We start from the raw sequence: 26,571 nt of genomic DNA, 5'->3' as shown, positions 1-26,571 counted from the left end.
CACAAAAGCCAATTCAAGGTCCATGATTCGATGCTAAAAATTATATACGTCAGGGTTGGACGAACATAAAGTACAGTGGCCTTTTGACCGCCGCTACCCTGGATCCCCTTCGATGCCTTCCTTCCACTATTTTCCTATTTTTTTCTTTTAATTCAAAATACGGATATTCGATCATACGTATTTCCCGTCGCATGGCACCTTACCCTATTTATTTCAAAGCATAAATACTTCGGAACACTCTGTACAACAGTACAGTGTTCCGTTGAGTCTTCGTCCTGTAAGATATTTTTACTCTGCCAGTGATTATTCGATACATTTTTATAACAATTACGGTAAGTTCAAGTGACTTTGAAGTGACTCTTTGCGATAATTGTTGGTCAAATTAGTTGTTCTCCTTGATTTTTCCAGATGATTCTTCATCCTTTGAGCTACTGCCTCATTCTTTTCATTTTCACGAGTAGCTTGCACTGCCAGATTTCAGAAAATTGGTCAAGTGGGCTAAATGCTTTATTGAAAAATTGTTCACCAAAATTAACCGATTCAAATAGCCGTAAACCTTTCTTGGATATTCTGCGTCAGTGTTTACAACGCAGGGCTCTTATCGCCCTGGATGCCGTACTATCTGATGACGTGATACCCGTTGTTAATGGAATCGACCTGGTGCGTTACAGACAGACAAATCTCACTGATACCGCCGATAGGCAACATGACAAGTGAGTAGTAGCAATTACCGGTTCAATTATACCTCGGCTGTATGACGGATGCAGATAACTGAACATTATTTTTTCCCACAGAATTGGGGAGACACGTGGCCGAGAGAGTGTTAAAACTTGGAAAGACATTGTATTCGCGCGCTTCGGAAGGATCTTTAGAACACACGTATTGAGGATTAATATAGAAAAATTGACAAAATCTAAGAATGCAACTGAAGAAGCAATGAGAGAAAATTCGGGGGATGGTTTAGTTGAAGGTGATTGCCATTTATTTAAAATTGTCATCACAAAGGGAAGCAATTGAATGAGTTGTTAATATTTTTAAAAAAAGTCAAAAGCAATATCATGCAGTAATTTGCCTTTTATTCATTTTCTTTCATATGAATGTGGCCAGGCCGAAGACGTCATCACAGAAGACGCAACCAACACTTGATGCCGATGATGATGATGGGTCTCCTGATTATGGGCTCCGTTCTCATACCAATGGGATTTCAATTCCTCGCCGTACTCGGAGGAAAGGCTCTGATTCTCGCGAAATTGGCCCTCATGCTCTCAAGTATTCAGGGACTCAAGAAAATAGCGACCAACGGAGTTAATTACGGTCTCTATCACACACCAGTGGCAGACGGCTGGCACGAAAGGAGCCATCACGAATCTCTGGGTCATTATGAAGTGCCGTATCAGGCGTATCAACGGCCATAATAAATAGTTACCATGTATGTTGTCATCAACCGTTCGATCAATAATTTTTTATTTATTCATTCATGTATCATTAATAGTTCTAATAATACGCAATGAAATCAAATTTCCTCAATTATTAAAAGACATTCAAACACGTAGAAAAATAAATGAGGCTTCAGTCTCCAACTCGTCATCTTTCACACTTTTTTATCCTTCTTCCTTCACGCCTTTCGTATTATCATGTACAAATTCTAGGTATCCAAGTGACAATTGACCAGAGTGTCAGTGATAAAAACTAATGAATTTGATATTCACCTTGTGATTATGTATGGAGATATTTCATGTGTTTGCAATCTAGTGGAGCAACTAATGATTTTGATAATTGTGTCATTGGTCAGTGAATATCTATTCATCCTCCGTATGTCATTCAACGTCTTCCGGACGTACAGGATGGGTCAGCGGTATGACAGATTGCTTGAAAAAATCTCTCGAGAGTGCTTTTCGCATATCTGAAAAAAGAGAACAGAATGTTATTGACAATGAAGAGTGGCTGGATTTAAATTTTCTCACCATAGGCATCTTCGTCCGGGTCTCCACTGTAATATTCTAAGACAGTTCGATAAACAATATAGCCCAACTGTTGATACATTTGAATTGCCACTTTGTTACTGACGCGCACGAAGAGATCGACGAAATATGCTTGTTTCCTGCAAATTCGCAATTTTCCATTTAAGCACATTGGAGCAGGATGTTTATTAATGATGATATTTACTTTTCCGAGACTTCCTCCAGATATTTCATGAGTTTAGCAGCGAGACCCAGTCGTCTATAATCTGGAGAGACAGTAAGTGCTGTTACATGGCCATGCCAAGAGTCTCCTCGGCCTTCCGCTTTTCCCATAACTGCAAAAGTAATTCATCTCCTGTGATGACATATGTAGATTATAATTTATCGGTAAGATCTTCAAAAGTGGTATTTTCATCTGGTTTATAGGCACGATTCTATTTTATTAACATATAGTGCGCGCCGCGCGCTATAATTATATCCATTAGACCGTATAGTCAATTTTTTTTTACAAGTATATTTATACTTAGCCCGGTTGTTGTAATTAGTGAATTGAAAAACTTATTAAAATTCAACAATTTCATGTATTCTAATTTTAAACTTATACTTGCAATTTCAAAAATAATTATACATATGTAAAAATATAATTATAAGTACAGCCAGATATGACTTAATAATGATAGCTGAATAGGCAGAAAACGTTACATGAATTTTTTTTCAAAGGGAAAAAAGGATTTATTATCAACTTACTGTAACCCATGAGTTCTCCGCTGGGAGATTCCGCCACTTGTACATATTCGGGCCATCGGGCTAAATACAGCATGTAGAAGGGTAATCCATACTATTTGTTGCTACAATTAAAGAAAATATAAAAACACAAATGGTGGGTACTTTCGAAAGGAATTCCAATTTTGCTCATTAAAAAGGATACGGTTTCCGTCAAGGGATCCAAATTCCTGAAATGAAATTATAAAAAAAATTTACGATTTAGCGTAATGAAGCTAAGATGATAATAATGGAATGACTGAATGTGCACTCACACATTGTTGAATTTGAATAAGTCGTTGCAGGTTAGTGGTCTGATAATAGACATTTCAACGGGACTGAAGGGAAGACCGAAATTACTGATAAGATTGTTTGACACCTGATAGTTTTTTATATTGTTTTGTGCAATTAATTAGTTACAATGAAGAGATTTATGCGATAAATTTGCAATTTTAGTGAGAGCAGCCGAAATGGTAAAACGCACAAAATGCGTCGTGTGAGAGCCCCCTCGCGTTCTAGAGGATAACGCATGCGCAAACAATGCTGAATGGTAAATTTTCAGACTTACTGTCAATGTGAATCATGGATCCGGGGTCGCAATTGCAAAAAAATAGGATAGGAAAAACAGGATTCATCACGGGACTATTTGATCAATACCATTTTTCAGTCAACTAAAGTTTAGAAGACGTTACTCATTTGATAATCGTTAGTCTGGAGAAATTTATTTTATGAACAAATCATTATCCTTAATTCAATAGAATAAATTATTGATATCAATATTGAGTATGAAATGGGTATACTTGACTTGATCTCCACGACTCACTGAAAATGCTGAATAATTAGAGTTATGATGTTTTTATTAGTCTTTTCGTAGCCAATATTTTTATTCTGTCTCTCTCATTTTAAATTATTATCAATTTTGGGATTATTATTGATGCTTTTATCAACTAAAGATTTTGTGTCTTATTTCTCATGACACTGTTCGTATAAAATTCATTAGTAGAGAAAAAGAATCATTACAATTATTTTGGGAACTTTGAAAAACTTATTTATTAGCTTTATCGTATTTAGCCGAGTGCGTCGACTGCTATTGTGTTGAGTCCTTTGGGGCTTACGGTGGTCTTAAATTGCTCTGGCACTGGGTACTCCACCTAGAAATATCAAGTTTAATGGTTAATTTTTATAATTAAGTCACTCTATGCCAGCGAAAATTGGCAGGCAATCAAATACGTACGTAATCCCCATTTCCTTTTGGTACCATGACATTCATTTCACTTGATTTGCTGCTGATGAGCTCGACGTTAAGAGACTCAGGACTGAGGTACATCTGGCAGCCATCAGTCTTGTCTATTGAAATTGTCGGTACTTTTCCGAGGACCTGAGCAAAAAAAATAACATCAGCATTAATGCAGATTATGTATTACAGTTTGATAATAATTTCTTTACCCTTCTGAACGTAGTCGCATGTATTGAATGCTCAATGAAAACAATAGAAATTCAATTTTTCCAAGGGGAAAATAAACTCTAGTCCGGCTATAGTACATACAATGAATACAGCCCACTATAAAAATCTTTGAAAATTATCGACAAACACATTCGGATTAATTATCTCAGAGGAAGATGGCTTTATGGGATCGAAAAATTCACTGGCAATTCGGTAATTATGATGAACAAGGGATTTCGGAATTGTCTAATTATTACAGAATGCATTTTCAGGTGGAAATGTCCAACCTGTTCGCATGATTTGCGAAGTCGATTGGAAATCATGTCCTTTTACAATCCTAAATTATCTCTGGTCTGAGATTGTCACTGATGTTATTGACTATGTCACTGTTACCGATGGAGTATTATGGCGGGTAAACCTCAAACATAATATTTTCCAGGAAATTCCTTGATTCTTAAACATTATTGTCAGGTAATCACTCCGGTCTGCTGCATGCTGCTCGTCCTCTACACTTTCTGGTCGAAAATTACAGAGATCATTGAAAATATAATGAAGGAACAAATATTCAATGGTATAAATTTCAAACTCAAGAATCTTGAAATGAGAGTCAATGTATTAGCCTACAGAATGCAGTACGGATCTTGGCCTCTTCCTGACGACATCAATGGCAATTCAGAAATAATCAAGACAGAAGATAATCAGGCAGTGGATCTGTTCGCCCCTGATAGCCATAATTCCTGGTACAGTAAAATCATACCCGAATGCATTTTGAAACGTAACAATTTGAAATTTCAACTCAACGAGTCAAATACTTTCGATGAAAATTGTATCACACAAAAGGCTCATTCCAAACGAAAAGCCTGCAAGAAATGTGTGAAAGGTATCCAATCAAACAAGCACATCAATATCAAATGTCAGACTCCACAAATACGAAAATCCACGGGAATCCAATGCCAAGCGAGTGATGAATTAAATAGCGACGAGGGATATGTAGAAATTCCGCTGAAACTCCTCAGCAATTCTCCAGACGTTGCGAAACTATTCACATCAACCAAAATCACACTGGGTAAAGTGCGTCAGCGATTGGAGAGCCTTCATACAGTATTGAAAATATACAGAAATGAACAGGGGATGAATTTGACTAGAGAAAAAACTGCTAGAGAGGTGAATTTGTTGGACAGTTTTCTCCAAGAATTGAGTGACTTGCAGAGCGGTGCTGCAGAAAGTGATGATCCTCCAGTCAAGAACATTCCTGAAGATTTTGTTCATACTCCTCAATTAAGCGAAAATAAATCAATACAAATGGCTGGGCAAGTTCAGGGCAACGACCAATTTTCACAAATTCCAACTCTACCACTTCCAACGAACCCTACCAACGAACCAAACCAAGCTGCCATTATAGAAACAGACAATTCGCATGAGTTAGGAAATTTCCCGGAGACGATACCCTCTGGCGACAACGAAACTACAATGGACTCAGCGGATTCACTGGTTCCTGCTGTGAAAAATAGTTATGCATCCCAACCCCTAGACAGTATAATCGAGGAGCAGTCTGGAAATAGTTGCAACGAACAACTCACTGACTGTGATGACTGTCATGAGAATCAGAAAGCAAAATTAAATGCGAATGATACGTATGTAAATGCACATAGAGATTTTGAAGAAGTTGTGGAAGTAGATGATACTCAAGATCCTGAACCAACTCATCAGGGAGCAGTTACTATACCATGTACTACATTGGAACAAGCAACTCCAACGATAACTGCTGGAGAAAGTCAACAACTGATGTTGAATATCCATGACAATGAAATAAATGATACACACTATTTTGGCGATACTAATGATGGCGAAGGATCAAAGAAAGTACCTAGTGAAATAATCATTTTTCCGAGCATTCGGACTAAAGAAAATATAACAAATGATTCGATCATTGAGAGTGACAACTGTTGCTCGGCGTTTATGAAATTGGAGAATATAAAATTCACTGCGCTAACAGAAATTGAAAATTCGTGGACCAATGAATTATTTGTGGATGAACATTTACAATACATTGAGCCATTGGTATTAAAAAATTCTTTCACGGGTTTCAACTTCACGATTAATGTACTATCCGACAAATTTCGAGAGAGAATAGCACGTCTGAAGGACATAATAGATCCTACTGGTTTGGATTATCCCGAAAAAAAGAGTGACGGAATAAAAAATGCACATGAATCCAAGTTGCAATTAGTTGCTCTCACAAAAATTGCCCATGAGGGCAACTTGTCATTATCCAGCACTTCTACTGACAGCAGTATTGAGAAACCGAAGCGCAATGAAGGTCCATTCCAAAAAGGAAATACTCTTAATTTGAGTTGCATCAAGCGTAATGTCAATAAGAATAATTTCAGTAAAAGTAGTATTGAATTATCCTCGCGCAGAAGTAAGTCATATGGAACTACCAGGACGTATGAGACGTCCTCCAAGCGATCAAATACCCCACAAATTTCTCCAGACTCAATACACCAAAAATGCAAAATCAAGGAACAAATCAGAAGTTCAAGTTTAGATTGTATTCGAAGAGAAAATCATCTCAAATCTAGATCCAAGTCAGGCATTCCCGTTTTGAAGTCAAGGCTCAACGACCGTTCTACGAAAAAGAGTAGAGATCACTGCAGTAACCCTCGCAGGACTCCTCCGGCCATATCTCAAAAATCTCAAATTTCAACTGACAAAGACTCCAACAGAACATCAACATGCTTGAGTAAAAATGAGGACATTCTAGATCATAATTCGGAAGAACAAACAATAATTTACATAAACATTATAAATGAACCACATCAGAATCCAATGAAGATGGAAAACTCCCAAGAGTTCTCAGATTACATCAAAGAAAACATTTTTAAAATTCGAGGATTAACAGAATATATTAAGAACTCAGGAGTTTCAAAAATCGTAACAATCGTGTGCTCTAGTGCCAGTCAAAATACCGACGATCAATCAAAAGACTCTGAAGTGGTTCCTCAAAGAAAATTCATCATCGATACGAATACCCTTGTGTGATATTCGGCGGAAAGATTGGGAGAGAATAGGATTGAACGGTTGTTAAAATGCGATAATTTTTTTTCCTCGTAAAGGAAAATTCCCCCTTGCCGTAATGAGCCCAGATTGAGCTCAATTCAGGAATTCATCTCTGACTTATAAACATCCCACCCGCGCTAAACTTATGTAACTGCATGTACATGTACATCAAGTGACAGAAAATTAATAAAAATCATGATGACACATACCTGCATTTGTACGCTTTGGCAATTAACAAATTCAATACTGGAGACAACAGAGTCGAATACAATTGAAGATTTGCGGCATGAATCCATGACAATTGAGTTAATCTTCCCTTTAACAATCAAGGTGCTATCCTGGCATCGGTACATGTAAACGACATTATTCATTTCCGGGTTATCAATTAGGAGATCTTTGTTGCCCTTGTGGTATTCCTAGAAGCAGGAAAAATTCAAAATTATTGTGCTGTGACTTCTTCTCCATTTGCATTCCCTGGAACGACGGTAATGAATGTACGATTTTTCGAGCTCTTTAAGTGATCTTCGTGAGGACAATTTATTCATTCTAGGATCATCAGAGGGAATAATTATACTTTCCAAAGAATGAATTTTGGTATAATTTTGTTTTACTCACTATGAGCCATTTTTTGCCATCTCGAGTGAAAACTGGTGGTTTGTCAATGGGCTGACTCGCTGGAGGAACAGTTTTCATCGGTGAAGTGTTCGAATTCGAAACAACCGGTGCTTTGAATGGCGCCGGACCGGTTCTCATCGAGGAATTCTTATGTGTCTGCATGTCCGATGTAACTTTCTTAAGACTCTTGGTGATATTCTCACCCTGGTTAATCTGGGCAAATAGTGCGCTTCTATCGTCATTAGCCGCGGATGTATTCAATTCACCAATTGGCATGCATGGAGGTGGTGGTGGCATTGCACCAGGGGGTGGTGGTGGCGGGGCTGAGCCAGTCTTAGCCCAGACAAGGCCCGTTGTGTGATGCTGTTTCACATACTTTTGCAGTTCGGTGAGTACTTGTACCCACGCCTTGCACCATTCAACATGCGTCTTGCCCTTTTCTTTCCAATCTTTCAATACACGATTTGTGTAAAACTGTCCAGCATCGTTCATCTCTTTGACATATGGACCTGGAGTTGGAGCCACCGCTACCCATCCGAGTGCCGGAATACTCTCGCTTATTGCGGATAAATGATTGAAGAATTGAGAGCCGCGATTCTTTTCACGATATTCTTGAATCGCGTGTATTTGCAATGACATAGGGGATAGAAGAGCCATTTGTTCTGACTGATTGGCGGGAGCGCAACGAGTTGCCGCCATTCGCAAGAACTCCAGTTGTATCCTAGACAAAAAAATATGTTACAACTACTTATTTTCTTCAAAACCAATTGAATAAAACGAAATAATTGATGAAATTCAACAATACTCACTGGAATGCTTTCTCCACGAGTTTACTATGGGCAGCAACATCACCTCCAATTTTTCCACTCAGCTGGAAAAATTCAGCAACCGGTCCGTTGAGAAGGTCTTCATAGTCCACAATCGACATGATGATTGGAGCAACACTGGATTCTTCAGAGTCACGACTTCCTAGTTCCACAACGCTCTCAATGGAGAGTGTATCTGGGCTCGAATGATCAGATTTCTTCGGTGAGAAGCTCTGAGTTTGAACTCCTGTTTCTTGGGTCAGAGTAAAGAGTTTAGTGGGAAGAATTTCCAGACGATTGGTTACGTTCTCCAGACGGGTTACTAATTCCTCTAGATGATCCTCTCGTTCCGTGTCACAACCTGAAGGATTGCACAGTATGATTAATAATGTCCATTCGTCTACAGTGTCATGAATTAATGAAGTCTCATGAAATGAACGATAGTAATATTTTTATGAGCCCGAAAAACCCGAATATTTCACATCAGAATTCGTCAACGATTCAAATAAATATAGATCCACGCAGTGTAACACAAATAGTCTTTCCACTCTGTAATCATAGTCGTTGACATCACGGAATTATGTCGCAAGCGTTACAGAGGTACTAGTTTTTTGTTCGTTTGTTTTTCTTCCGTCTTGGCAACATTTTGGAAGGCACATAATGAATCGATAGTGGACAAATTTGATCTATACATCAGGCGGTATTGTGAAAGATTCTCGTGAAATAATAATTTCTCATCCGAACTATGAAAAATCTTCCACTAAATTTCATTTCTAAACATCCAACACTAACAACAATAGTTGAAGAAATCGACCTATGGAAGAAAAACAAGTTATTTTTTCACTCGCAATACGAATGAATTTAACGCTTCGTACCTTCCAAAACTACTCAGCGAACTGAGACAGATAGATGAGACTCAAATGTCATGAGGTATCTAGAATACCCCCGAAATTTATAAATAGAAAACCCGCAAAAATCGTACTTTGGGGGATTTTGAGAACAGGCAGAAAGAGAAGAGTGAAATATACGTGGGCGGTAGCACTGCGCAATAATGCGGGGATTTTAATATGATTCTGGTTGTGTATTAATATTTCTAAATAAATTTATCATGCTTGATAACATCGAGTGAATGATTGCTAATGGTTCCTAACCAGGATGAATCAATGGACCGAGTGGATCGAATCTCACTCTATGTTCCGCCGAGTGCTTAGTAGCATCGATGAGATCAGAGAAAAATCGGTGTCGCCTCAGTGCGAGTTCATCCTTTGCAACTGGGGTTGCTGGTGGCTCCTGCATTCCTCCGCGTACTTCATCAACTGCATCATCGTCCTCCTGCGATAGCCACCTTATGATGGGCCTGTCTGATCGCGCTTCGTGTTCAGAAACTATGGGACAATTCACAGCTTCGTCATACTTGTCACGATGCATCAATGGCTATTCATAAATGCACTCTAATAAAACCTCAAATTCGATTCATTGGAATCTGTACCTGATGGGTTATCGGCGTGCACTGAGCTCTCGAAGACGGAATCATCTCCATCTTCGTCCGGCCCATCCTTCATAGTTCTCTCTATGTATGCAGGAGCTTCGAATAGACAGGCTATTTTCGGGGGCCCTGGTATTTTCTTCTCCAATGAAATATCTAATTGCAGTTTTTCTTCCTCCTCCACATTCGAAGGCTCCTCCGGCAGTTCCGAAACGTTATCCTCCGAATGGAATGATTTCGATTCAATTATATCTACCTTGTCAATATCATCATCTAATCCTCTTTCCGTAGGATCTTTGGTATCACCATTCCATTTCTCAGTCGTTTCATTGTTTGAAATTGTCATTGTCTGGCCATAATCACCCTCGGGGGTTTCCACTTCATCAGCACCTTTTGCATCGTCTTGATGATTTCCCTTGTTTTTTTTTCCACCGGCTTTCTTCGAGTTTTTGTTGCAAGTACAGCAAGAGAACATTTTTGATGCTGTAATTGCGGTGATTATGCGATTATTCTATCTGATTGCACGGCGAGATACTAGGAATTGCTTGTGAAACGTTGACAGTCATTTAATAATGTTGAGCGGCTTAATATTGCAACACTTGTAAAAAAATCCTCTTATTAACTTAGGGAATCTCTCTATTGCGCATTTATATCGGCATAATTGCGCTTCTTTTTCACAACCCGAAACGAACATTTCATATGGCACTGACAATGGAATATTTATTTTCAAATGGAAATGGGAATACGAAAATTGAGTAGCAGAATCGTGGGCGTGGAATGCACATTCGACGTCGGACCACAATCTCTGTAGCGATCTATGTATACATATGAACTTTGTAGGATACTTCTCAGAAGCCACTCCTTCGATATTACGCAGATAATGATTAATATAAATGTTATAGATATCGCACAGGGTGAAGTCATCACAGTGTGAAGGCGCTGACAATTATCGCGTTTTATTGCCTATTTGGGGTGGAGCATATCCGTTTGGTTTAATTCAAGTCCTCCGCACAGTTACTGATAGACTTTCGACCAGAGCTAGATTCGCAGTGCTGCCGCCCGAAATATGCGGACGAGACCCGAAATTGTATATCCTGAAATTTTCTATGAGGAAATAACTTTTTTTTATTCACGCAACGATAAGTCATTCACCCTCGATCACCTCCATCGATGGATGGAACATATTAGTTCCCTCGAAAGGGTAATTGCTGGAGTAAATTACTTTAAGTGAGCAAAATGCACGTCTCCAATTTCATTATGTGCAGTTACAAAAACAACTGTATATTAATAAAATGCGTGTATTTTAATTGGAACAATGTGATACCGTTGCAGAAATGAAATATTAATGTTTTCAGGTCAATCAACTGAGTGGTGCTACAATTTTACAGTAATAAACTCCCAATTTTCACGGTGAAATTATTACAGTAGTATTGAGAAAAGAATTTACAAACTCACGATTTTTCCAGATTTTCAATAGATGCCGGTAAATAGCTCTGTCTGATTGCACATTGAATCCGTCTTCTTTGAATTCTGAGTACGGCATTATATAACTTTTCCAAATAAAATTATTATAACGATGACAAAAAATAATTCCCCAGTTAATGAGGAAGAATCGCGGTGCTGAGTGACGAAATGACTAAAACCAACTGACTGAATTCGATGAGTTCTCCACTCTCGAATTTCATCTCAAACATGGAAAATAATTGAGTCCCATAAATCTTTTGAGTGGGGACACATTCAGACCGTTACTCCTGAGATATACATTCCTTGCAAGTGCCGATGAGCCACAAAATCTACATTATAAAAATTATAATGAGAAATTTGGTTGAATATTCATCAATATTCCTATTCCTCGGAAATCTGATGACCTCTTAAGAATTAACTGTATATTTTGACTGAAAAGGAATTGACCTTTTGGGATACGAAGTGACAGAAGAGCATAATATATTTCAAAAGCAGAACAAGAGTCTAGACATGGTATAAAATAACTATTCTATGAAACTAAAAAAAGTAAAGCCTGACCTACTGGTGCAATAATTCAATACTCTTTACGGCTGAAGCCACACGAAAGGACTCATCCGCTAAAACTCTTTATAATGATGCCGTTATAAAAAATCTCTTGCAATTACTCCGGCAAATCTAATCTATTTCAAACGTAACGACCATATACGGGCAAATTCCTCATGGAAGAGGCTTATCACGAATGAATATTTTAGCCAAGACTATTGTAAAGAGAGCAGGTGCGATGATTTCAGGTCGAATATTGAATATCGTAGACTTATGCATACGAAGGGGAGAAAGGGGGAGGGGTTGATGATTCACAGTGTGTTGGAACCGCAGCAGATCTAATCGTTGCATCCTTTGTGAAAAATAAGGAAAACAAATGTATCACCCGTTTATTGTTTTCACTTTGAACTTTCATGAAGAAAAGAAAAAACAAATATAAATCGAAAAATTTCAACAATGTCAAAATGCAAGGATTCAACGGGATAAGTGATATCTCCTTGCACAGAATGCACCGATAGAAATTGTAAATTGGATGAATTTACTCACCGTACCGCACGAGCAATTATTTTCCTCGACGTTAAATGTCCCAGAGAATTAATCAGTCTATTCGATGAACTTTTAGGAGATCAAGAGCACCTTTGTAATAATAATACGGGAAACTGTAAAACACCGATAGAACAACACATCTATGTTCATTCAATGGGCGTCTGCCAAACTCCAGAAACATTATTATTCACCTTAGCTCTCTGGGCTTGTATTCATGTAACGCATGCGCCTGCGTATTGTTATACTCATTTGATGCGCCAACACAACCAAAGACACACCGGTTGAGTTTATCGGATCTATAAAAATGTATCGAAAAGATAATTAAACATAATAGCCCAACCCATGCCGCAAATAGTCTCTCAAAATTTGAGAAGATTTCAATTCACCTGGAGGATAATAAGTGAAGAATTTGGACTTGAGTGCATTTGCCATTTAGCCTAAAAAAACAACACAATGCCTGTAAAATACAAATTGTTGGAATCGATTAATATTTTTGGAAGTAGTGGTCAATATGAAATAGTAATTGGAACATTTATTGGATTGTGGTTAATTTGGTTTCTCTCAAAATCACGGAAGACTAAACGTGTTGGAGTGAGCGATGAAGAAGTTGAGAAGAAACTTGCGGAATGGCGTCCAGAGAGTTTGGTGCCTGAAGTCGATCAAAATCATCCATTTCTAACACCAAGGCTCGTATCTTCAAAGATAGGCAAAAGGCTAACAATTGATGGAAGAGATTGCTTGAATCTGGCAACTCATAATTACTTTGGATTTTTGGCAGACAAAAGAATTGAAGAAAAGGCTATTTCAACGACGAGGAAGTACGGCATTGGATCATGTGGTCCCAGGGGCTTCTATGGTACCGTTGATGTCCATTTAGACCTTGAGGAACGTCTCGCTAAATTCATGGAAGCTGAGGAGGCCATTGTTTATTCCTATGGATTCAGCACAGTTGCTTCAGCTATCCCTGCATACTGCAAACGTCGAGACATCATTTTCACTGATGAAAAAGTCAACTTTCCTATTCAGAAAGGTCTTGACGCATCCAGATCAACTGTTAAATTCTTCAAACACAATGACTCTGAGGACTTGGAACGTCTCTTGATTGAGCAGGCACAGGTCGAAGCGAAAAATCCGAAAAAAGCTGAGAAAATCCGGAAGTTTCTCGTCATCGAGGGAATTTACATGAATACTGGACTGATTTGTCCATTGCCAGAACTTGTTGCTCTCTGCAGAAAATACAAACTTCGACTTTTTATTGATGAATCGATTTCGTTTGGAACTCTCGGTCGCACTGGTAAAGGAGTAACGGAATATTTTGGAGTACCCAGGCATCAAGTCGATATGATTGTGGGTAAGGGCCAATTGGTTTTTTAAATTTCTTTCTTACTGGCAATAATGAGAAATTAATTGGTGGTGAATTTTTTCAGGTTCATTAGAGTGGGCAGTGGCATCGATTGGTGGCTTTTGCGTTGGATCCTCGTTCGTTATTGAACATCAAAGATTATCAGGACTCGGTTACTGCTTCTCAGCCTCCCTTCCACCCCTTCTAACAGCAGCTGCAATTACCGCCATCGATATCATGGAACAGGAATCGAATGATCTATTCACAAAGCTCAGAGACAATTGTATCAATCTCCACACCCGCCTCAGTAGATTGCACCATTTTGAGCTTTCTGCCCTACCCGAGTCTCCAGTGAAACATCTGTTTTTGAGAAAGGAGCAGAATCGCCAGGAAGAGGATCAATTGTTGAAGAATATATCTGATAAGTGCATCAACAGGAATTTAGCGATTATAACACCCGTTTATCTCCATACTGAAAGGCAATTGCCTCGTCCTAGCTTGAGAATATGTGTTTCAAACACTCTTGAAGAGAAAGATCTCGATTTTGCTGTCGAAACGTTGGAGAAATGTTCAAACGAGGTTTTTCAGTTATAATTGTTAGAGTATTTCTTCCCTCTGAGAAATAAGTAGGCATTTTTATCATTTTTATTTACGACTCAGAGCGGATTATATTTAGTATTTACCTATCCACACGAACAATTCCGAATCATTATAATAATTCCAATCAATAGTCAAGTTATATTGGAGAATAAATTATTTCAATTTATATTTACTAAAGAATTTGTGTATTCAATAATTTGTGTTAAAAATAAATTCATGACACTTGGTTTAAATTTTTCTTCCGAATTTTTGGCGCGGTAATGCATGACGTTGGGGTGTGTCGCTTCATGGAAACAGTAGTTGAGGATTTCCGGGCTGACTGTCGGTTTCCGCTTTCTCGTCCATTGCGCCCGTAGATTTTGCCGAGGTAAGTTGATGCATTCCTTTTTTCCATTGTTTTTTTGTAAGAATTGCCCTATTCCATTGTCATAAATCTTCATCTTATTGTTCATATCGACATAACTCAAATATCTTCTCTAAAATTCAAATAGATTTACATAAAAACGGTCATTAATATATAAATATGTGCAGAATAAAATGTGTACAGGTTATGATGCCATGTGGCATAAGCATTCACTAGCACTGTAAAATGGCCACATGGTGTTCTGTTAGCTTGATAAATTTCCGTTGAAACTAGATAAATTTTTTGAAGCTAATGAAAATTACATGATTTTTAATTTAAAAAAATTTTGCTTTCAGTCCTTAAACGATTTTGAAATCCCTATTTTCACTTCAAGATGGGTAGGGAGGACAAGGCAAGCTGGAAGTCTAGCTACTTCACCAAACTTATCGTAAGAATCTTCATTTAAATCCTCCTATCCCATAAAAAATCACGTCACTCTATTGAAAGTCACAGTAACAATGAAATATTATTTTTCAGCAACTTTTGGATGATTATCCAAAATGCTTTATTGTGGGCGCGGACAATGTCGGCTCAAAGCAGATGCAGCAGATTCGCATGTCCCTTCGAGGGAGTGCTGTCGTGCTCATGGGAAAGAACACCATGATGAGGAAAGCAATTCGCGGTCACATCGAGCGTAACGCTGCCCTCGAGAAGCTCCTGCCTCACATCCGAGGTAACGTGGGCTTTGTCTTCACTCGTGGAGACCTCGTCGAGGTCAGGGATAAATTGCTTGAGAACAAAGTCAGAGCCCCCGCAAGAGCCGGTGCCATTGCACCATTGAGCGTCATCATTCCAGCTCAAAATACTGGATTGGGTCCTGAGAAAACATCCTTCTTCCAGGCCCTCAGTATCCCAACCAAGATTTCCAAGGGTACTATTGAAATTATCGTGAGTAAAATTTTTCATTGCAAAATGAATACTGGACGTTTTTTCAAATGTTAAAACTTGGAAAAATATTTTTTTCCCCTCTGAGGGTATACTTCTGTCCCTTTGTAATGAGCTCAGGCTGAACTCAAGTAAATTATAAAAATTTCAAAAAATGTCTCAAGTATTCATTTTACTCCACCTGGCGTTGCAATTTCTAAATCAAATTTTGTCATTTCACAGAATGATGTCCACATTTTGAAACCTGGTGACAAAGTTGGAGCTTCAGAAGCAACTCTCCTCAACATGTTGAACATCTCTCCATTCTCATATGGTCTTCTGGTCGAGCAGGTGTACGACTCTGGCACTATTTTCGCACCAGAGATTCTCGATATCAAACCCGAGGATCTCCGTGAGAAATTCATGGCTGGTGTTGCCAATTTGGCTTCAGTCTGTTTGGCTATTGGTTATCCCACTGTTGCCAGTGTTCCGCACAGTATCGCCAACGGATTCAAAAATCTGTTGGCCATTGCTGCTGTCACTGAGGTTGAATTTGCTGAAGCTACCACCATCAAAGAATACATCAAGGTAATTCGATGGATGCGCAATGTTGAGCTATTAAATCAAACAATTAAAACCAGATGAAACTGTTTTTAAATTTCCTCATCTATATAATGATGACAATCTAACACGTCTGAAGATGAGGAATCACGTGTCAGAGCTGAAAAGCTGAACCCACTGGCGCGTCCTCGTCTCTGTTGTAAATTTGCGTAAAAATGCAGTCTGAGAATTTTTTTTTGTCATCCAACAATTGATATCAGAATTTAAAATTCGCAACTGATGAAAAATAATGCATTTGTTTAGGACCCGAGTAAATTCGCCGCCGCAGCCGCTGTCTCTGCCCCAGCAGCCGCCGCCGCTGCTGCACCAGCTGCTGACAAGAAGGAGGAGAAGAAGGAAGAATCCGAATCTGAGGATGACGACATGGGTTTCGGTCTCTTCGATTAAATGGAAATATTTCCCTGACTTTGTTCTATTGACCGCAGATATTCTTCTTCAATGGGAATTATGCTGCTGATGTTTTGTACCGACGTCCGAATAAAGTACAGAAAAATCATAAAAATTATTGTTATCCTGCCTCCATTCCCTCACTCTTGCCAAGAATTGCTCAAGGCCTCATTATTGCTCGACTCGTTACATCGAAGAAACAATTTCTCTTTTTTTTTTCATCATGTTATTATGGAATCAAATACTTTTATCTAATCTAAGTATCATTATAAAAACAACGAAGAAAAAACGAAAGATGACTTGACTTTTTCGTTTTGACTCATGAATCATATCAGAAATGATCCCGTGCATCGTAACATACATAAACTTCCGAGAAATGGCAGCATACTCTGTACTGAAAATTCTGGCGAGTCGATAGTTTACGCATTGAGTTGGGTCGTGTCGGCTGGCTGGAGTACATAAGTGTGCATCGTGGAGGCGGTTAGTCAGTCACAGTCAGTGAGAACAGTGAGTGGTCGTCTGCATATACTAGTGCATATTTCGTCTCTCCAGGAATTTACACTTTATTTTTTCACGTGAAAAAAATAACACCTTTTGTAGAAGAAGAGAATGGGGCTATTGACGGAGGGTAGTCCACTCAGTTGGGAAGAGACGAAAAAACTCTCAGACCATGTGAGAAAACATGGAGTGATACAATTTATAAATTTGTATAAAAGACTCAGAGACAGGCAGGGAGATGTGCTTAAGTGGGGCGATGAGGTAATTACAATTAATTTTATTCTCCAGTTTGAAATTTGAAATTTCAATAAATTGAATCTATTGCCATGGCTAATTGTGGGATAAAATAACCTCGTAAATGCTGAATTATGTTTTTAATAATTCGTACCATCATCGCAATAATAACAACCTTCATATCTATTTTCATTCATATCCATCCATTTCATTCAAGTGTAAATAGTTGGACCATTCAAATGTTGTAAATAAGAAGGAGTTATCGCAGTGTGTTTGAAAATAATTTATACTGTACAGTACCAAGATAAAATGAAATTCTCATGATTCATATTGGTATTTCACAAGATTGTGAAGTAATCGCACCAATAGTACATGGTTAATTGCTAAGTCACGTCCTTGAATTTCTCTCCCATTCCACTCGTAGATTGTATTTGTAGATATAGATTATTGTGATTCGATAGTGATGCAATTATAAAAAAACTATTATGTGTCGGAATATCTGATGTACCGTTCACTAAACAGAGCTCATTAATGACTTTTTATAATTTTTTTTTGTTTTATTCTACTCTTGGATATATTGGGCAATGAAAAAACGATTATCTCAAAATATTTAATAAACTCGACACAAAACCGAGCTCATTAATAATGTTTTATATATTTAATTTAATGAAAAAAACTAATTTTCTGGGAAACAGGTTGAATACATTTTGGTAAAGTTCGATGACGAGAAGAAAACGGCCAAAGTAAGCCTCCGGGCCGCGGAAATTCTAACTGCGCTTAATGAAAAAGAACAGAAAGATCCCAAGTAAGTATTGAAACAGATGAGAAACTTTTTATTCAGGGAAAACTTAACTGTCGAAGAGGAATAAAAAGCTCAACTTTTGTTTCAGTGGAGTCAAGTCTCTGTGGAGGCCAGAATATGGAGCATACATGATCGAGGGAACACCAGGAAAACCGTATGGCGGTTTGTTAGCACACTTCAATGTTGTAGAAGCAAATATGCGATATCGAAGACAAGAGGTTACGAATGAATTAAAGCCGGGTGAAGTCGTAATGTCAGTAACGAGTTTTCCCAGGTAATATTTCATTCTTCGTTTGTTCAACATTAAAAATGAAGTACTTCTACGAAGCTGAAAATTATAGAATAAACACTAATTGATCCTCTTTGCATAGATTGGGCTGTCCAGATTCCACTGATCCCCCCGCAAAGCCAACTCCTGACTCTGGAGCTTCGAGAAGCCTATTTTTCCCAGACGAGGCGATATTCCCAGGTCATCCTAGATTCAAAACATTAACCAGGAATATACGGCAACGCAGGGGTGAAAAAGTTGCGATAAACCTCCCTAGTAAGCGAATTGCTTTAAAATTCTATTCAATCTATTCTGTTGATGTTTTTCCTGGAGGAATTCTCTTCAACATAAATTTTATGGAACTTTACTCAATGTATTCATTTCGTCTTGCCGTTATAATATTGAAGAAAAAACTTGGATGATTTATGCACCGGAGATTTTGAGGAAAAACAATGAAAAGAAAACAATTTTATAAAAAAATAAAATCCTATTCATTTGTTTCCATCAGACATTTTGTGTTAGAGGTAAATTAATTAATTTTTTTCATAGAAATCGACAAAAACGCAAAGAATGTTTGCACTTCATTCTCTTATACTATATGAATGATCAATGTGTCTTACAATTTTCTTCATTACAGAACAAACTTAATTTAGTTTTCAGAGATGAGAATGTAGCCGAGCCCTTCAGAGAGGATCTGAAAGCATTGGGCGATGATGGCAGCAGCGAGAGTGCAGCCAAAGATAATCATATTTATATGGATGCGATGGGATTTGGCATGGGCTGCTGTTGTCTGCAGCTCACATTCCAGGCTTGCAATATCGAGGAAGCGCGGACACTCTATGATCAGCTCGCGCCACTTTGTCCAATCATGGTATGTGTAAAAAATTTTCAACATCATGCACAGTAATAAAAAACCACTTCTACAACTGGAGAGAATGATGGATGAATAATTTGGGAGGAAAAAAATTAGAATATGGTTTTTCGTACGTACATTTACAGAATATTGATTTACCCCTCGACAGTTGGCACTCACCGCAGCCAGCCCAATACATCGCGGATATTTGACGGACGTTGATTGCCGATGGAATATTATTTCCTGTTCCGTTGATTGTAGAACCCAGGAAGAGCGCGGATTGAAGCCTCTGAAGGAGAACAAATTCCGGATCACTAAATCACGTTATGATTCCATTGATTCCTATTTGAGTACTCAAGGGGACAAGTACAATGATGTACCATTGACGTACGATGATGATATCTACAATCAGTTGTTGGAGAATGGTATCGATCGACTTCTGGCACAGCACGTGGCGCATCTTTTCATTAGAGATTCTGTGTCACTTTTCTCCGAGAAAGTTCATCAGAACGATGAAGAAGACACTGATCATTTTGAAGTGAGTATATGAAAACTTTTTTCCCTAAATTGAATTTAATGTCACTCTCTCGAAAATTGCTACCAAACGGTTTCCTAAAATTTCAACTTTTTTTCTAACAGTGAATTAAAATTAATGTTCGCTTTGTTTGAAAATTATTCAGAATATCCAATCGACGAATTGGCAGACAATGAGATTCAAGCCTCCACCGCCCAACTCGCCAATTGGCTGGCGAGTTGAATTTCGTCCCTGTGAAGTTCAAATAACAGACTTTGAGAATGCGGCAATTGTCTGTTTTGTCGTGCTTCTGTCCAGGGTCATACTCAGTTATAATTTGAACCTATTAATTCCAATTAGCAAAGTCGACGAGAATATGGCTAAAGCGCAGAGACGCGATGCCGTTAGAACTGAGAAATTTTGGTTCAGAAAAGACATCATGTCTGAAGTCAAGGACGATCAGAAGTTGGAAGACGAATATGCTGAGTTTACTATCAACGAAATTATCAATGGCAAGGTCGGTTAACTCATTCCATTTCACTGTACTTGAAAAAGAAAAAAATAGAAAAACAAAACAGAAAACGTGAGTTTTATGAATTTTAACAGGAAGGAGTATTCGTGGGCCTCATTCCGCTGGTAAATTCATATCTTGCAAGTATGAATGTCGATGCTGATACGCATTGTACAGTTCAACGATATTTGAAGCTCATACAGAGAAGAGCTTCTGGTGAACTCTTAACCACTGCGGCTTGGCTGAGGAAACAAGTGGAATCCCATCCAGAATATAAGTGAGTTCATCAAGATATTAAGGATGTTTATCCAAAATTGCAAGCGCATAAAAAATTTTCTCTCCTAACCCGAGTTGACGATTCAGAAATACAATAGACAAGATGCACTGAATGCATACGTTAGCAGTTGGTTATATAGGACTCAAAGTTCGGAATATCTGCATTATTTCCCTAGGTACCTCAAGATTTTTCATGGTCATTGGATTCAATATATTTTTAACATTGTCCTCGGTTTTCAGGAAAGATGCAGTGGTGTCTCCCCGCATCAACTATGACCTACTAAAAAGGGTTTACGAAATCCAAACAAATGAAAAACCGTGCCCCGAATTACTAGGACCATGCACAAAGTCGAGAACAACAGAGAAAATACCAGCTGCTATTGCAAAAGCTGAGAAATGTTGACCGAGGATTAAATCAGTTATTAAATTAATGTTGTTCAATAGATTTAAAGGATAAAATGTGTTTTCTGTGATTGCATTTAGTGAAAATAATTATTGTTTCCATGTGTACTACTACACATATGATATTAATCAATATAAAAACATTTTTATGTGCAAACACTATTTATATTATGATTGGCTAGATTAAAGTATCAAAAAATTTTCATTTACTTTTTTTAGTCATCCCTGTTCAACCAATCATTCAACATCAATCACTCTTTCATCTAGTTGAATTCTTCATTCATAAGAATACTCTCATGAATGCGGATTATCAGCTACATCTCTATTGGTACGGTAAGAAACATAAGAATTCCATAAAACTGCGACTGATTGTACAACAAGAACTTGATATTGCAGTGGTACGAAAGCAAAATTCATCATTTGTACCATGGGCCACACCTGGAATTAAAAGTAGATAAAAAAATGAATACTGAAAGTGAGTTTTATTTGTTCAAAAGACAGATATGGAATATTTTATTCATGTTCTACGCACCTTGTAGTTATTCCGCAGAATTTCTAAATATTCTCTCTGAAGTTTCTCTCGAATACTGTTAACATTGTTGCCTTGCATGAAGCCAACTGCACTGAGGAGAACACCGATGAAACACGGCGCAAACAACAGTTGATCGCAAGCAACTTTTTTCATTGCTACAAGACCGCCTTTTGAACCAATGTGTTTATCTAGTAATCCATACCACGTATAGGTTGCGGGGCCCTGAAATTTCAAGAGGCATCCCATTAATTGGATTTTCATAATATCGCAGAGTCTCATTTAAATTCGTAATATCTAACGAACATTGCATCAGCTACAAGCAGATGAATCTCGCGATACTTACACCTATACAAAATCCGATTGCATAGAATTTCGCAGTACGAATGTAATCGATATCTTCAAATTTACGTTTTTCAACGAAATTCTGGGCTATTTGATCACCGACAGCCATTAACGCACCTGTTGATGAAAAAATTTCAAGTGGAAAATAGCAGATGTACATGAAAATAAATTATTTCTCTTACCTGCTTGGATAGCTTGCATCCGCAATGGATATTTACTGAGAAGATTTCTATACAAGTTCAAAAGTCGACTCATGATAATCTATTTTCACTACTGAATATGAATAGAAAAATTATTTTATTTGCTCATCTCTGCAATTGAAATTCCAGAGGGTAGTGAGCATGTATGTTCCAGTTCCTTATACAGTTATTTCCTCGAATGTTTTTTATTTATTTTTAGCATCAGGCTCTGGAATAAAACATAATGTGAGAAATGGAAAGGCGAAAAAGTTCAATTGCTTGTATTTATTATTTGTCTAGCAACTAGGATCTGAATTGTACTTTTTTCAAAGTAACAAATATTAACAAATAGCAACTGTTATTTATAAAACACATGGCATAATACTTAATTATTCTATCGCACCTCAAACTATATTTTTTGTGCAAAATTCAATTTTGTATCCAAGAATCTAGTTCTAGAATTGTTCAGAGGTTAATCAAAAGCTAAAGACACTACTTTCATACCATCATTCTTTTAGTGAATAATCTTTGCTGTGAGGGAATGATCCAGGAGTTCCGATCGACTGTGATGCACTCAGCGAAACATGTCTCTCAGTTTTCAATCAAATAGATAATAATTCTACTCCAAACTAGTGATGGATATTTTATACAAAAGTTGGAGCATTATGAATTGTCAAACTAGTGTGCACTGGGTTCTTCCACCAATCGCAATACAGCAGCCGCAGATTCAAAAATGATCGAATGTGATTGGTTAAACATCTGGTATATTGTTTATGTAGGATATTTTTCTAAAGAGTATCTGTGACTTTTAGGAGTGGGGCACACGAGGAATGGATATTGAGATGACCTGTACGCATGTTGGATACATACCGGCCTAGTACTATCAGTTGACCTGAAAATGGGGCCATTTACACCGGGACTTGAAGTCTCTCGCGCTTCAACTAAGATTATGTCTACTCCTGCCTAACTCTCGACGAAATCGCAGAGTCAGTTCAGTTTTGCATCCAATACAATCTTGTTATTTTCATTTATTTAAATATATTTTTATTTTTTCTAAATGATTATTGTCTTTAACAGGCATAATTATATTAGTACTTTGAATTTCCATTTTACCATACACCCATTTTCGATACGAAATACCCTAGTGTCTAGAAATTTTTCCCCTTCTACGTTGGATTTCACATCACACACATCGCACGAGAGACAGTTGTGCAGTTCAAAAGGACAGAGCAAAGATGGCCTCTTGAACTGATTCCTTGTATGAGAAAAATATATCGTGTGAAATAAGGACGGTGTACCAATTTTCCATTCAATTTGGAATTAAATCGGCCACCAATATCATTTTGTTGTACTAATATTTATGTGTGTGACTGAAATTGGGAAAATATGATTGTACAGGAGCCCGTTCAGGTGAGCCGTAGCCAAACCAGTAATACACATCCGACGGATCGATGAGAGACAAGGATGACGAATGAAATACGATTAGCTCAATGCATTTCAACTTGCATGTCGTGTATCAATACTCAAGTCATCAACGTCTCCAATTCCGTCTTTCTCTGTGTATTTTCCTCCACTCATTGACCTCCCGTCACAGTATCCTGCGTATCCTGACTATTTTTTCACATAGTCAAAAATATATTACCCTATCAATCCATTTTGTAATACGAACCAGTGATTGCGAATAATTTCTTGACAGCTCTAGTATTACACATTTGCCATCTGCAATCAAATTATTTTTTTCTCGTATGTATAATGACAGTTCTCGCATCAATGATAACACCCTATTGGGTTAGCCATGAAAGCAAAATCATAATAATCATAAGCACAATATATAAAATATAATTGAGAAACATCTAACATTATTGACAGCAAGTAATCTGTATGATAGAAGTGTGTTACGTTGTTGCTCGCATTTTCTTGCTATCAATTCGCAGTCTTATCGAAGAAAAAACGGGCATGTTTAATTATATCATTCCTTCACCCCATCACTAATGATTAACAAACAATAAAAATAATTGCAGGCGTCCATATGGCATTGTCTGAATCATTATGCGTATGCAGATGCCATCTTCCTGGCAGAGAGACTCTTTGCTGAGGGTAATAATGAGTTATTAGGAAAAAATATCGATTGACAATGTTGTATAATGTCTAATTATGATATTGATTTGCAGTGGACAATGAGGACACACTTTTCCTCTTAGCAACCTGTTACTACCGATCAGGAAGAGTGCGTCAGGCTCACGGTTTATTATCGAAAAAAGCACCAAGTTCATCTCAGTGCAGATTTCTCCTGGCGAAATGTTGTTTTGACCTGGAAAAGTATGCCGAAGCCGAGGCAGCCATCCTCGGTGGTTACTATAAACAAATTAAAAATCTTGAGGACATTGTGACGCAATTTGGGGATCAGGCATGCTTCTCCCTCCAAATAATTGCCAAAATTTACTACAAGATGATGAGAACAGCCAAAGCCATTGAGGCCCACAAGCTAGCACTCAAGCTGAATCCCTTCCTCTGGCATTCATTTGAAGAACTGTGCAATGTTGGAGAGAAAGTGGATCCATCTAAAATATTCCAACTGGATAAACTCGACAATTTTGCCATGTGTCATGGAACAAATCAATTGAACTACATCTCTGAGCCCGATTTCATTGTCCCAAATACCAATAACAATTCACCAATTCAAAATAGTAATAATATGACTCCTGCACAAGGTGTTATTGTAAATGGTACATCCCCATCGATGAGACTGTACTCAGGAATGGAAGAGAGTCCACAGTTAGTGTCCATAAACTACAGTAATCCACCAACGATATCACCACGCGGCAAACCTCCCCGTTACAGAAGTATGTTCAGTAATTCGATGAGTCCTCTCACCCCAAGCTTTGGAATACTGCCTCTAGAGACTAACACACCTGAACCCAATGTTCTACCGGCCCACGTGACTCTTACCGAAGCCAACGACCAGAAAAGTCTGGCAAAACGTGTTAGCAGCCTTCGTGCCCATGTTGGACAATTAATGTCGAGAAAGGAGACTCCACTGCAACAAGGCAAGCCAGTATTTTCGCAATCGGGGAATACGAGTAATACAGCTAATATTGTCACTGTTACACCAACAACTCCAACTCCAGCAGCACCAACCCTTCAGGGCCCAAATGTACGACGTTCCTCGAGGCTCTTTCTCAGCAATAGTTATTCCGTCAAAGAGAACAACAAATCGCCAAACAGAAATAAATTTGCAACCCCCAAGTCACCATCCAGAAAGACCAAAGCCCGTTTATCAAAGACTAATTTAAATAAAACAAATTTCAATGAACTTAACGAACGCAATAGGAGTGAAAAGGAGAAAAATGAAACGATAACCTCGGAGAAGATGGTAGCTACGACGAATGCACTGAATCAAAGTAATGTATCTCATTGTGCTCTCCTGGTACAGAAACAATGTGCTGAAGGTCTTATGTCGCTTTTACGTGATTTGGGGATGGCCTATCAGAACTTGAGTCAATTCAATTGTGTGCAAGCAGTCGAGATACTTAATGCACTTCCTACTCATCATCACAATACTGGTTGGGTCTTGTCTATGCTGGCCAAGGCGTACTTTGAGATGAATGATTATAAGAAAGCAGCTAGGTAACATCCAATTTGCCATTAAACGCTTTTATCGTTATTTTATTTTATTCACTGATATTAATACTCTTTTTTTTTTTGTCCTGAATGCAGTTACTTTGCAGAAGTCAGGCAACTGGAGCCCCAACGAACAGATCTAATGGAAATATATAGTACTGTACTCTGGCACTTGCACTTGGAAGTTCAATTGTCAACTTTGGCACAGGAACTCGTCGCTGAAGATCGTAATTCTCCAGCTGCATGGTGTGCAACTGGCAACTTATTTTCAGCACAAACAGAGCATGAGACTGCCATAAAGTTCTTTCAACGTGCTATTCAAGTAGATCCAAGTTTTCCATACGCTTATACACTTTTGGGTCATGAATACGTTTTGACTGAGGAACTTGACAAAGCCATAACAGCCTTCAGAAATGCTATTAGACTCGATCCTAGACACTATAACGCCTGGTGAGTTGTTTTTCTATTCAGAATAATCAATTTGCACTGTTGGAATTTTTTTTACATTCAAATAACAGTTGCATTTGAATTTACTTCAGTATGAAATAGTTCGTTGGAGTTCACCAAAAATCAGTTTTTTATGTTAAGAGATAATTGATCAAACTCATTGTGAATAGATGAATAGATTTTTCAGT

General features: G+C 38.0%; 8 protein-coding genes across 9 annotated transcripts in view; 5 read left to right on the top strand and 3 right to left on the bottom strand.

The window, feature by feature from the left end:
* The first annotated feature begins 936 nt into the window (after positions 1-936).
* Positions 937-1,541, top strand: LOC107042607. The gene is made up of 2 exons (XM_015263714.2): positions 937-970; positions 1,108-1,541. Exons 1-2 carry the CDS (start codon positions 937-939, stop codon positions 1,413-1,415), a joined length of 342 nt encoding a protein of 113 aa, XP_015119200.1. The 3' UTR covers positions 1,416-1,541.
* LOC107042606 (N-alpha-acetyltransferase 20) lies at positions 1,435-3,335 on the bottom strand. Its single transcript, XM_015263712.1, has 6 exons — positions 2,999-3,335; positions 2,890-2,914; positions 2,709-2,799; positions 2,167-2,296; positions 1,965-2,101; positions 1,435-1,903 (listed from the first exon to the last, which is right to left on the bottom strand). The coding sequence occupies exons 1-6, from the start codon at positions 3,049-3,051 to the stop codon at positions 1,818-1,820; spliced, it is 522 nt and encodes a 173-aa protein (XP_015119198.1). The 5' UTR covers positions 3,052-3,335; the 3' UTR covers positions 1,435-1,817.
* Positions 3,336-3,562: 227 nt separating this feature from the next.
* On the bottom strand, positions 3,563-10,689 carry LOC107042602 (adenylyl cyclase-associated protein 1). The gene is made up of 7 exons (XM_015263707.1): positions 10,138-10,689; positions 9,800-10,033; positions 8,652-9,009; positions 7,843-8,563; positions 7,437-7,643; positions 3,958-4,101; positions 3,563-3,874 (listed from the first exon to the last, which is right to left on the bottom strand). Exons 1-7 carry the CDS (start codon positions 10,607-10,609, stop codon positions 3,791-3,793), a joined length of 2,220 nt encoding a protein of 739 aa, XP_015119193.1. The 5' UTR covers positions 10,610-10,689; the 3' UTR covers positions 3,563-3,790.
* Positions 10,690-12,937: 2,248 nt separating this feature from the next.
* On the top strand, positions 12,938-14,862 carry LOC107042604 (serine palmitoyltransferase 1). Its single transcript, XM_015263709.1, has 2 exons — positions 12,938-14,038; positions 14,115-14,862. Exons 1-2 carry the CDS (start codon positions 13,141-13,143, stop codon positions 14,621-14,623), a joined length of 1,407 nt encoding a protein of 468 aa, XP_015119195.1. The 5' UTR covers positions 12,938-13,140; the 3' UTR covers positions 14,624-14,862.
* Positions 14,863-14,910: 48 nt separating this feature from the next.
* LOC107042572 (60S acidic ribosomal protein P0) lies at positions 14,911-17,019 on the top strand. Its single transcript, XM_015263667.1, has 5 exons — positions 14,911-14,996; positions 15,329-15,420; positions 15,510-15,920; positions 16,140-16,484; positions 16,761-17,019. Exons 2-5 carry the CDS (start codon positions 15,367-15,369, stop codon positions 16,902-16,904), a joined length of 954 nt encoding a protein of 317 aa, XP_015119153.1. The 5' UTR covers positions 14,911-14,996; positions 15,329-15,366; the 3' UTR covers positions 16,905-17,019.
* Positions 17,020-17,334: 315 nt separating this feature from the next.
* On the top strand, positions 17,335-21,471 carry LOC107042614 (glutamate--cysteine ligase catalytic subunit). The gene is made up of 10 exons (XM_015263729.2): positions 17,335-17,411; positions 17,505-17,663; positions 18,332-18,441; positions 18,527-18,712; positions 18,810-18,982; positions 19,360-19,577; positions 19,729-20,097; positions 20,240-20,590; positions 20,680-20,861; positions 21,101-21,471. The coding sequence occupies exons 2-10, from the start codon at positions 17,514-17,516 to the stop codon at positions 21,261-21,263; spliced, it is 1,902 nt and encodes a 633-aa protein (XP_015119215.1). The 5' UTR covers positions 17,335-17,411; positions 17,505-17,513; the 3' UTR covers positions 21,264-21,471.
* The window catches only part of LOC107042616 (protein Mpv17), a 20,142-nt gene continuing 14,896 nt past the window's right edge, over positions 21,326-26,571 (bottom strand). Inside the window, exons 1-5 of one of the 2 annotated variants that reach the window (XM_015263731.2) lie at positions 22,820-23,572; positions 22,319-22,544; positions 22,138-22,253; positions 21,795-22,016; positions 21,326-21,700 (exon numbers count right to left, since the gene is read on the bottom strand). In XM_015263731.2, the coding sequence (XP_015119217.1) occupies positions 21,557-21,700; positions 21,795-22,016; positions 22,138-22,253; positions 22,319-22,391 (555 nt within the window). In that variant the 5' untranslated portion in view covers positions 22,392-22,544; positions 22,820-23,572 and the 3' untranslated portion in view covers positions 21,326-21,556. Of the gene's footprint in view, positions 21,701-21,794; positions 22,017-22,137; positions 22,254-22,318; positions 22,545-22,819; positions 23,573-26,571 lie in introns of those variants that run through there. The other variant, XM_015263733.2, reaches the window with a different exon arrangement.
* The window catches only part of LOC107042613 (cell division cycle protein 27 homolog), a 5,035-nt gene continuing 1,974 nt past the window's right edge, over positions 23,511-26,571 (top strand). The window contains exons 1-4 of the mRNA XM_015263728.2: positions 23,511-23,725; positions 24,337-24,412; positions 24,487-25,942; positions 26,033-26,386. Of these exons, the coding sequence (XP_015119214.1) occupies positions 23,702-23,725; positions 24,337-24,412; positions 24,487-25,942; positions 26,033-26,386 (1,910 nt within the window). The 5' untranslated portion in view covers positions 23,511-23,701. The remainder of the gene's footprint in view (positions 23,726-24,336; positions 24,413-24,486; positions 25,943-26,032; positions 26,387-26,571) is intronic.

This window comes from Diachasma alloeum, unplaced genomic scaffold (assembly GCF_001412515.2).
Source record: "Diachasma alloeum isolate Michigan unplaced genomic scaffold, Dall2.0 Dall_scaffold_00494, whole genome shotgun sequence".
NCBI lineage: Eukaryota > Metazoa > Arthropoda > Insecta > Hymenoptera > Braconidae > Diachasma > Diachasma alloeum.
The sequence above is the reverse complement of the archived record's forward strand: the minus strand, read 5'-3'. Positions and strand labels throughout refer to the sequence as shown.